This window comes from Zea mays, chromosome 5 (assembly GCF_902167145.1).
Source record: "Zea mays cultivar B73 chromosome 5, Zm-B73-REFERENCE-NAM-5.0, whole genome shotgun sequence".
NCBI lineage: Eukaryota > Viridiplantae > Streptophyta > Magnoliopsida > Poales > Poaceae > Zea > Zea mays.
This window is the reverse complement of record NC_050100.1, coordinates 16265978-16276779: the sequence shown is the minus strand read 5'-3', so window position 1 is coordinate 16276779 and position 10802 is coordinate 16265978. Positions and strand designations below refer to the sequence as shown.

The 10802-nt window shown below is 43.5% G+C and overlaps 2 protein-coding genes across 4 annotated transcripts; one reads left to right on the top strand and one right to left on the bottom strand.

Annotated features, from left to right (window-relative positions):
* Positions 1–2854: 2854 nt before the first annotated feature.
* LOC541714 (5-methyltetrahydropteroyltriglutamate--homocysteine methyltransferase 1) lies at positions 2855–8261 on the top strand. 3 transcript variants are annotated; one of them, XM_020537566.2, is made up of 15 exons: positions 2873–3022; positions 3634–3813; positions 4179–4532; positions 4621–4708; positions 5169–5296; positions 5380–5571; positions 5669–5868; positions 5949–6112; positions 6232–6312; positions 6398–6564; positions 6644–6749; positions 6911–7161; positions 7283–7355; positions 7445–7573; positions 7654–8261. In XM_020537566.2, exons 2-15 carry the CDS (start codon positions 3635–3637, stop codon positions 8020–8022), a joined length of 2481 nt encoding a protein of 826 aa, XP_020393155.1. In that variant the 5' UTR covers positions 2873–3022; position 3634; the 3' UTR covers positions 8023–8261. The 3 variants fall into 3 exon arrangements, with proteins under 3 accessions (XP_008644635.1, XP_020393155.1, NP_001288585.1); XM_008646413.4 differs by lacking the exon at positions 3634–3813 and having other exon boundaries at positions 2855–3136; NM_001301656.1 differs by lacking the exon at positions 3634–3813 and having other exon boundaries at positions 2933–3022; positions 7654–8251.
* On the bottom strand, positions 8230–10549 carry LOC103626029 (uncharacterized). The gene is made up of 2 exons (XM_008646414.4): positions 9128–10549; positions 8230–9015 (listed from the first exon to the last, which is right to left on the bottom strand). Exons 1-2 carry the CDS (start codon positions 9246–9248, stop codon positions 8354–8356), a joined length of 783 nt encoding a protein of 260 aa, XP_008644636.1. The 5' UTR covers positions 9249–10549; the 3' UTR covers positions 8230–8353.
* Between the last annotated feature and the right edge of the window lie 253 nt (positions 10550–10802).

Genomic DNA, 10802 nt, shown 5'->3' with positions numbered 1-10802 from the left:
CCAACGGTGCACTAAATAGCATTCCTAACCGTACATACAGTATGAACAGTTCAATGTAAGGAGTCCTCGTATCTATAGGGAGAAGGAATCTCCCTGTATATATATAGAGTACGAAGCTTCCTCTATACTTTAATAGAGTCGTTTCTTTACGGTATTAATCTTATTTAAATCTCCTAATATAGTAATAATATATTATGATAGTACAAATATTATATAACTTTTTATTTTTAAAAAATGTAAATAGATGTTAATTAGTTGAATTTTATAATACATATGAAGAGGTGTATAAGGAAATGGTTGGAAACCTTGTATATGTACGAGGAGAATTTTTTAAAATGAGATAGTAAAATATATTAGAACGTAATATAAGGAGAGATGTATATATGAAAAGTTGTATAAAGAAATAGTTGGAGACGTCATATATGTGAGAAGATAATTTTAAGATGAGATAGTAAAATATATTAGAACGTAGAGATGTATAGGAAAAATGGTTGGGAGGGTCATGTCATCCGTCAACCACCAACCCCGGAGGTAGGAGCACCTACCACCACTGCCACGGCCCCATTTTGTCCTCCCATGTGGGCCCTAAAGTGGCCAAGTGGGGCGCCTCATGTCTAGTAGTTTTATGAGGATTATGATGGGAGATCAGCTCCAACTCCAATCTATGAGTTCGAATTACATTTATTTGGTTGAACCAGGAAGACGATGCGCATACACTCATGCAGTGTGTTTTGAGTGTGATGTAAGCCAGATTCAAGAAAAAAAAAGTAGCTGGATGGGAGCTTTCATGGTTGGTGGGGGCTGGTGGGCCGAGGAGATGCTCCTACTACTCCCACACCGTTTGAGGGTTGGTGGCACAAAATATTTTCTCGATCTGATAATACCGTTTTTGAACATACCATAATATTTTAGATTCATTGACGTTTAGAAGCACGTTTAAAACTTGTGTATTTTAAACCATGGTTTTACTAATACCATAGTATTTTTTTGGGATAAAAAACTTTGGTCTAAACTATTTTTTTTTGCTTGCACGCAGCTGCAGTTTTCTCTTTTCCTACACTAACTAAAATATTGTATCTTCAAATATGTGTTGGATTAGACACATGTAAAATATACCCTAGTAATGTCACGGTATACAATAAACCATGATATTGTAAACTACGGTTTTAAAAAATAGAGTTCCTAAACAGACATGTGTCATGATTGGCTCGTTGTGGAAAATCAATTTAGACATCTTTGAAACTCAGGAATCTCATGAGAATGCTATAGAAATTTTACAGAAATTAGTTTAAAAATACAGATATCCTTTTGATCCTGTTCGGACTTTGGGTTGTCCGTAGCTTCGCATGCAATTAGTTGTAGTTTCATATGACTAGCCGCTAACAATCTTTTTAATCCCCACTGACCTAGCTAATTGTTAGCTAATAACTACTTTACTAGTTACATCAAACTAGCTAATAACAGTTAATATTAGCTAGTAGCTAATAATTAGCAGCCAATAGATGACCAAAAAATGAAGCATACAAACAATACTACAAACTGACATCGGCTTCATTTCCAAGTAAATCGGCTTTTAAGGTTATCATAAGCTATTTTTTTAAAAAAATAATCAAATTTATAGGAAAAACAAACGTATTTATGCTACCAAATCACAGTAATTAGATAAATCATAAAATGTATTTTTACAGTTTATTTACTTAGATTAATAGATATTTATATTGGTATTCTATAAATTTGGTCAGACATAAAATAAAAAGCTTCACTCAAAGACAATTCTTTCGGTGCGGATGGTGTACCTATCTTTAGTGTATTCCATGAATATCAAGGCAATCAATGAAGAGCGTGCTGTAAACAATCGTCATATCTTGGCCTTATTTGGTTAGAAGGAAATTGCGGTGCATCAAGTGCTTGTTTGGTTAGAAATGAATTAAGTAGGATTTGAAATCTCATACTATTTAAAAATTAAATAACAAGAGATTTAATTTTCACAATCCTCTATAATCCCTATACAACCGAACAAGACATAAGAGCTAGTTTGAAAATTCAAATTCTCTCCGTGGAATTTAAGTTTCTAAACTAGAATATATATCAACATTATCAACATCACCAACAACCCCACATCTGTATTCTGCCCTGCTAGCTAAGCACGTCTCATTAGCTGGCGTAAGCGCCTTTTTTTAATACACCATTTTTCTACGATCTGCTGCTTGCCAGTTGGGCCTTTGTGCATTCCCCTCTGTAAAATAATAAAATACGAAATTTCCGTTTCCGTTTCATTAGTTGGCATTCGCTGTGTAGACTGCAAAAGTCAGCCTGTTGCTGTTTTTTTTTTCTCTTCCATGGATGCGACAGCTACTAGCACGGTCGTTCAGATTCATCATATGGCGCACTCGCTTGCCATTCTAACCCAAATCTCCTGATTAAAACGCCAAGATTTGTGCCACTCTTATTATAGAAAATTGTTTGTTTCACGCGAAATTGTTAATTCCAAGTTTTTAGCAAAGGCGGAGAGGTACGTGTAGACGTTTCATTGTTGCTAGTATTTGGGTCTGCTCATTCGAACGAATTCTGCAGAAAATCTAGATTGCATAAATTTTCTAGGAGTTTCCGATGCCGTAGATCCGGTTTCTTTTTGCCTATAATCAATTCGTTTAAAAACTGTCATGAGGTTTTTTTTTATTCTTGATTTTCGATCGCACTAGCTCAAAAAATTTATGTAGCAAGAAAAAGCAGAAATAATCAAAACAAACGTTTTTTTTTCCAAAACAAAAAAGAAAGAAAACCTCAGGCACCAACGGATCTGGCAGATGGGAAATGGGATCTCACCAAATCCCACGTACTAGCGCGCACCACCTAACGCAGACGATACACCCTTTTATAAATGAAACCCACGAACCCCTCAGATTTCCCGTGCTCATCATCACCAGTTCACCACCCACCTCCCACTCCCAGTTCACCCCGTCGTCCTCGGCGCCACCACTCCTCGTCCCCCGGCGCTACTCCCCCGCTCCACGGTCCAAGGGTAAGCGCGCCTCCCCACCGCTCCCTTGCTCTATATAGCCCTTCCCACTCCACCGCTCGCCCATTCCTTCGCTTCCGCTGTCTCCCCGCGCCTCCCGGATCGCCTCGGCGCGCGGTGAGTCTGGCGTGCTGTTGGGCCGCCTGCCTGCCTGCCCGTCTCTCTTCGGTCTGGATGCGTAGCCATTGTCTCCTTCCCGGTCGGGGTTGCTTTGCTGCGCGAGGCTGTGCGGAATTGGTAGTTTTTTTGGTCGAGAATGGCTGGTTCGATTTTCGGGTTCCTTTTTGCACATGTCGTTGAGATCGCCGCTGGGTCACTACGGGATTAGAGCCTGTTGCCCCCTTTTGTTTCTCGAGGAGATGGTTCGAGTCGTAACTATATGAAATTCAGGCCCCAGAATTTTGTTAGCAGCAGAACGGGCTTTCCAAAACTGTTGTTACATCTGTTGGAAAATTTAGAATTTCTCCATGTATGTATGTATGATCCGAAAGTTGGGTGGCAGTTTCAGTGAATGGACAGTGATATTTTTTATATTGATGTTGTTTTCTGTGGCTGTAGTTTAATATATCATGCTTCCTGTCCAAACTATAGTTTCTTACGGATGTTATTTGTAGCATGATCCCTGCATGTCTGAGAGGGACCTTACTTCCCTTCCGACCGATTTTAGCTCTCCTGTACCCACATCCTGGAAAGGTTAGGTTGCAACCTAAATGGAAGACTGTAGTGCATACAGCATACCTCCATGGTATGGTTAATCCTTACCAGTTTAAAGAAACAGCCTTGATTGACCAGAGGTATTTCTCTGCATCGAATCATTTAGATCTTATGGGAGCAACACATGCAGTATGAATTCAGAGTTTCACATGGAAGGATAAGAATTCAGTTCAGTTTATGTTTCAGTGAAATATATAGAATATTTTTGTAGCTTGTTTGCAGCTTTGTTCAGATAAATATTCAGTTATCTGTTGCAGTGAATCAAAGCTGATTTTAACATTTTTGCTGTTATATAGAAAGGTGGTGTCCCATATTGTTGGATACACTTGCATGAGCCCCAAGAGGGAGCTCTTTTAGCTTATTTGCAGCTTTGTTGAGGCAAATATTCAGCTAGCTTCTCTATTTCTGTGAATCAACCTGATCTTAAGATTTTACTGTTATATAGAAAGATGGCGTCCCATATTGTTGGATACCCTCGCATGGGCCCCAAGAGGGAGCTCAAGTTTGCCTTGGAGTCTTTCTGGGATGGGAAGAGCAGCGCCGAGGATTTGGAGAAAGTTGCCACTGACCTGAGGTCTAGCATCTGGAAGCAAATGTCAGAAGCTGGGATCAAGTACATTCCCAGCAATACCTTCTCGTACTACGACCAGGTTCTTGATACCACGGCCATGCTTGGCGCTGTCCCAGAGCGCTACTCTTGGACTGGAGGCGAGATTGGCTTGAGCACCTACTTCTCTATGGCCAGGGGAAATGCCACTGTCCCTGCCATGGAGATGACCAAGTGGTTTGATACAAACTAGTAAGTAAACTCCTGTCTTGAATGCTTACTGCTGGTGGCTTTTTTTGTGGTATTGGTCTAACATATTTTATTACCTTACTCTTTGCAGCCACTTTATTGTCCCTGAACTTGGTCCAAGCACCAAGTTCACATACGCTTCTCACAAGGCTGTTTCTGAGTACAAGGAGGCAAAGGCGGTATGTTGCTGTAACAAGATACTCTCAACTGTTTGCAATTTAGTTCATTTGCCCTTCTCATCATAGTTTGTTTACATGGCTGCATGGTTTAGTGACAAGGGGAAAAATGCAGCAATCAATATTTATGTCTCCCAGCTATTTGAATATGATTTGACATATATTGTTTGCTTAGAACACACTTCCTTTTGGTAAAAGAACTTCAGATGTACTGAACCTATGCCTTCAAGACATTCTATAACATTGAAGTAAATTATAAGTTAGACCACTGCCTTTGCAAGCCTGATTTGAAGTCAAAGATAGACAAGCTTGGAACACATTGACTTCGTCATCTTGACAGTCATGCATAACTGTCACATAACTATTTTCTCGTTCAACATTTCATGATAGCAATATGATAGGATCCCCTGCGGTGCTCTTTTTCTTATATGTGTGCAAACTTATGTTTTTGCCCCACATGCAGCTCGGCATTGATACAGTCCCAGTGCTTGTTGGACCAGTCTCATACTTGCTCCTCTCTAAGCCTGCCAAGGGTGTGGAGAAATCTTTCTCTCTTCTTTCACTTCTTGGTAGCATTCTTCCCATCTACAAGTAAGCATCCACACAAAGCAGCGAACAACTTTTTTTCAGCATAATCTTTGTTAATTGATAATGTGATGTGTTATGAAATACAGGGAGGTTGTTGCTGAGCTGAAGGCAGCTGGTGCTTCATGGATTCAGCTTGATGAGCCTACCCTTGTTAAAGACCTTGATGCTCACGAATTGGCCGCATTCTCTTCAGCATATGCTGAACTGGAGTCATCGTTCTCTGGATTGAATGTGCTTATCGAGACATACTTCGCTGATATTCCTGCTGAGTCCTACAAGTATGTTTTTTTAGTTTTAACATAATCCTCGCTACGGTCTTTCTTTCAGAGTAATATTGTTCAGAAAGAAAACTAAAAACTCTTTTTGCAAACGCAGGACCCTCACATCATTGAGTGGTGTGACTGCTTACGGTTTCGATCTTATCCGTGGAGCCAAGACCCTTGATCTTATCAGGAGCAGCTTCCCCTCTGGGAAGTACCTCTTCGCTGGTGTTGTAGATGGACGCAACATTTGGGCTGATGATCTTGCTGCATCTCTTAGCACTCTTCATTCTCTTGAGGCTGTTGCTGGCAAGGGTAAGCATTGAAGGATATATTGTTATTTATTCGTTCCCTTTGTCTGTATGTTGTTCAGTAACCAAATATATGATGTGCAGACAAACTTGTGGTGTCAACCTCCTGCTCACTGATGCACACCGCTGTTGACCTTGTAAATGAGACTAAGCTGGATGATGAGATTAAGTCATGGCTTGCATTTGCTGCCCAAAAGGTTGTTGAGGTTAATGCCCTTGCCAAGGCTTTGGCAGGCCAAAAGGATGAGGTATGGCACCGTTCTGTACTCTTCATTCTTCTGAGCCCGTTTAACTTGAGTCGAGTGATTACTCCCATTCTGTACCTAAATAACTTACTGTTTGTATTATTGAACTTGTTCGCCTACAGGTCTACTTTGCAGCCAATGCTGCTGCTCAGGCCTCAAGGAGATCATCGCCCAGGGTGACAAACGAGGAGGTCCAGAAGGCTGTAAGTAACATTGATCTTTATTGAATAAATGCTAGTTTTTATGTTAGTACGCACCAATTCTAAACCAGAAATGCATTTCATACAGGCAGCTGCTTTGAGGGGATCTGACCACCGCCGTTCTACCACTGTTTCTGCTAGATTGGATGCTCAGCAGAAAAAGCTCAACCTTCCTGTCCTTCCCACAACCACAATTGGTTCATTCCCTCAGACTGTGGAACTCAGGAGGGTTCGCCGTGAATACAAGGCAAAGAAGTAAGTGTCTATGGATATATTATTATTATTATTATATTTTTATCGTATTCATTTTCTTACTGAAAATGTGTCATTGCAGGATCACCGAGGACGAATACATCAGTGCCATCAAGGAAGAAATCAGCAAGGTCGTCAAGATCCAAGAGGAGCTTGACATTGATGTGCTTGTGCATGGAGAGCCAGAGGTGAGCATTTCAGTGTAATGCTTTGTTTATTGTAGACTACCTGCATTAGCTTTTTTTTTGTCTGGATCACTAAAAATAACAAGTTCTTTTAGGATATTGATATTAATGTTTGTCGAAGGTGAAATATTTACTTATTTATGTAAATGCCTATGTATTTACAGAGAAATGACATGGTTGAGTACTTCGGTGAGCAATTATCTGGTTTTGCGTTCACTGCCAACGGATGGGTGCAATCCTATGGATCACGCTGTGTGAAGCCACCCATTATCTACGGTGATGTCAGCCGGCCGAACCCCATGACTGTTTTCTGGTCCAAGATGGCACAGAGCATGACCCCTCGTCCCATGAAGGGAATGTTGACTGGTCCGGTCACAATCCTCAACTGGTCATTCGTCAGGAACGACCAGCCTAGGTTTGTTACCTCTTCCAATCTGCTTAGAAACGGTTTGAAAGACTGTTTTGTGCTTCTGCTCCTTCATCTGTATCTGACCCCACGGGAAGAATATGATAAATTATGTTGTGTTGGCGTACAGGTTTGAGACATGCTACCAAATAGCTCTTGCAATCAAAAAGGAGGTTGAGGATCTTGAGGCTGCTGGTATTCAGGTTTGTATCTACCAGTTCTGTAAGTTTGTTTTCTATCGTTGCAACAATATGTCCATGTGTAACAACACCTTTTTTTTTACTCTTTGCAGGTGATCCAGATCGATGAGGCAGCTCTAAGGGAGGGTCTGCCACTACGCAAGTCAGAGCATGCATTCTACCTGGACTGGGCTGTCCACTCTTTCAGGATCACCAACTGCGGAGTCCAGGACACCACCCAGGTATATTAGCCTTGAAATGTTTTGAGATACCTGAAATCTGTCTTTTATAATCTCTACTGACGGCCCCTTTTCTTGGATAGATCCACACCCACATGTGCTACTCCAACTTCAACGACATCATCCACTCCATCATCGACATGGATGCCGATGTGATCACGATCGAGAACTCCCGGTCTGACGAGAAGCTACTGTCCGTCTTCCGTGAGGGTGTGAAGTACGGAGCTGGCATTGGCCCTGGTGTCTACGACATCCACTCTCCTAGGATTCCCTCCACAGAGGAGATCGCAGACCGCGTCGAGAAGATGCTCGCCGTGCTCGACACCAACATCCTCTGGGTGAACCCTGACTGTGGTCTCAAGACACGCAAGTACACGGAGGTCAAGCCCGCCCTGACCAACATGGTCTCGGCCACCAAGCTCATCCGCACCCAGCTTGCCAGCGCGAAATGAGGTCGTTTGATAGCTCCATGGTCTGATAGCGCGGAATGAGCCAGTTGTTTTGAATAATTTGGGTGTTACCCCCTGTTCCATGGTGTTAGTGTTAGGTTAGCCTCTCATTGGTGAGATACGCCGTTTCAAGATGTGTTCTAAGTTTGGAGTGTGTGTTTTCCTTTGGGCTATGTTTCTGGGGGTATGTGTGTGCTTTGGTTATAAACAGAAATGAAATATGCAGTCTTCCAATTGTATCACCATCTGCATTGGCATGTCCTCCTTGCAGAGGGGAATGCCATTGCCGTGCTATTGCACATGATACATCATACATGTAGACATATAGTTGTTTTCACAGTAACGCTATATACAGGACAGTGGCACCAACCCCCACCAATGCAAGGACCAGGAGGAAGCTAAGAACACGCAGATTTCTGATCTTCCTCCACCACCTCCCGTCCTCACCCTTGCCATCACCATCGTTGTTCCTGGCTGCATTTTCAGTTGCACCACCGTCTCCTCCCGGTAAATCTTGTACGTTCATCGCTTGATCATGTCTCGGTTCCTCCATAGCCTGATGACGATCCTGTTTCTGCTCCTTGTCTTCGACCTTGCCGTTCCCTGCATCTTCCTGGGCGCTCCGCATGCTACCGTCGCTGCGGCCCGATGATCCACCCGCAGTGTCCGCCCTCATCAGCTCTTCAAGAGAATGTGCGCGCTCCGCAGGGTGACGCTCCTTCTGACTGTCCTTGGACGACGATGACGATCCCTTGGGCTTGGGCAGGACGACGGAGAGCTGGGCCCTCTCGGTGTCTAGCCTGGCCTGGATGGTGCCGGCGTCGCAGCTCCTGGGCACCGGGACCACCTTGAGGAAGCGCGCCCACCGGCCGCCGTCGGCCCTGCGCTCCCCGGTGACCTTCAGCCTGGGCGCGCCGTCGGGCTGGCGCCCGCCGGTGGCCTTCAGCTTCTTCCGCCGGACGCTGTACACGACCTTCAGCTCGTCCTTCTTGAACCCTGAATGGGTGGAAGAGAGACCGTTTGTTGTTCGTAAGGCGCATGCAGCCGCGCAGGCGACAGGTTCTCTGGTGCGACGTGCGGTCTCGCCGTATCGGCAGTGTTGCCTTACCTGACACGTCGACGACGAGGGTGTCCGCATCCTCCGTGCTCCTCCACTCGCACCGCGGGTCCACCGCCGTGTACACGCGGCGGCGCGGCGGTGGAAGCGGCGGCGCGGCTGCTGCCTGCATGATGGGGGGGCGCCTGTGCCGGAACGGAAGTAACTTGCGCGTGCTTTTCAGAAAGGTTTCAGTTTTAGTAGGAAGGACGGACGGACGGATATGAGTTACGACAGAGAGATGAGGGAGGGTAATCCAGCAGCGGATTTGGTGTTGCCTCCCAGACAGGTTATATGGTAAGTGTTGTTGCTAGGCAACTCCATGCTTTGCTTCAGCTAGTTGTCGATGTCTTGCTTCAGTTCCATTTTCACGGTGGTGTGCTTGAATTACTTATCTCAGATCAGACAGACAGCTGGTGCATGTATAATAATAATATTAACGAAAAGCTGTAAGGGCTTGTTCATTTCACCGTCAATCCATGCGGATTAGGTGTTATTGAGTCGGTTTAAATCCATAACAAGTCAGAATTCATTTCAATCTATTTCAACATATTTCGATCCACATATAATTGAAATAACAGAACAAGTCATAAATACGGTGCAGGCTGCGGAGCTGGGATCTGCGACTGGCGAGATGCACAGCTCCGTCGTCGGGGTCGTTAGCGTCGTCTCCGTCAGTGTACTACCACTACCAGGGACTAGACTACGAAGAAACCACGCGCCACGGCGATAGATGATCGACGGGATCCTCACCGTCAGCATCGACATGTCGACGACGAAGAGCAGGCAAATCATTTTCTTTTTTGGGGTCTCCGGTTCAGCTTACCACTAGGTCAATGAACTGAATCCGTCATGTCACAGTTTCCCTAATCCCTACCCTAAAAATTTAGGGGATCCTGTTTTCCTTTCCCTGACAAATCAGCTTAATTGACTTAGCGCTGTGTACTGAACACACGATGCTCAAGCTCCCCATTCCATACCATGCCCATTTTTCGTGTAATTGTGCTAAACTTTATACAGTACTAATAAAGTGTAAGTGCCAGGCACTACAGTTGACAGTTGTTGTTTCATACATATTCAATTTACTTAGAAATAGATGCAAACCTTCAATACTCACCACTGGTGGGCGGTGACCAATAATGTGTGCTTTGCTGTTCTTTCTGGAATCTGAGTTACATTCTAGAGCTCGGTCCATATCATTTGCACGGTTAACCTAAAAGTGCAATCTCCTTACTCAACCTTTGAAGTGTGCTAATGTACCAGACCATTTTTATTGCTGGACACTCGATTTCTTACATACAGAGTACCTCATAAAAAATACCATTCTATTTCTATGCAAACTGATGATGCATATACTATAAGACACAGTCACACTAGAAGATACAAATTACCGCCGCAGGACACTCACTCGATCCCAAACAGAGTGTGAAAAAACAATCAAAATACTCAATTTCAAAGCAACTCTAGAAGTAAAAACAAAATTCAGTAATTGATTAAAAGCGGCTCCTTATTTTAGTATGCGCATATACATATTGCCTGATTGCTTGTAAGTTTGTTTTCTGGCAACTGGGTGACTATTTCACTGTGTATTTAAGCCCGGTGCTGATACCATCCAACAGGCTACTGCAATTTTTTTTTTTGTTTACATCAGATTCCTACGTTTAAGGTAATAATGTGTAGAATGGAT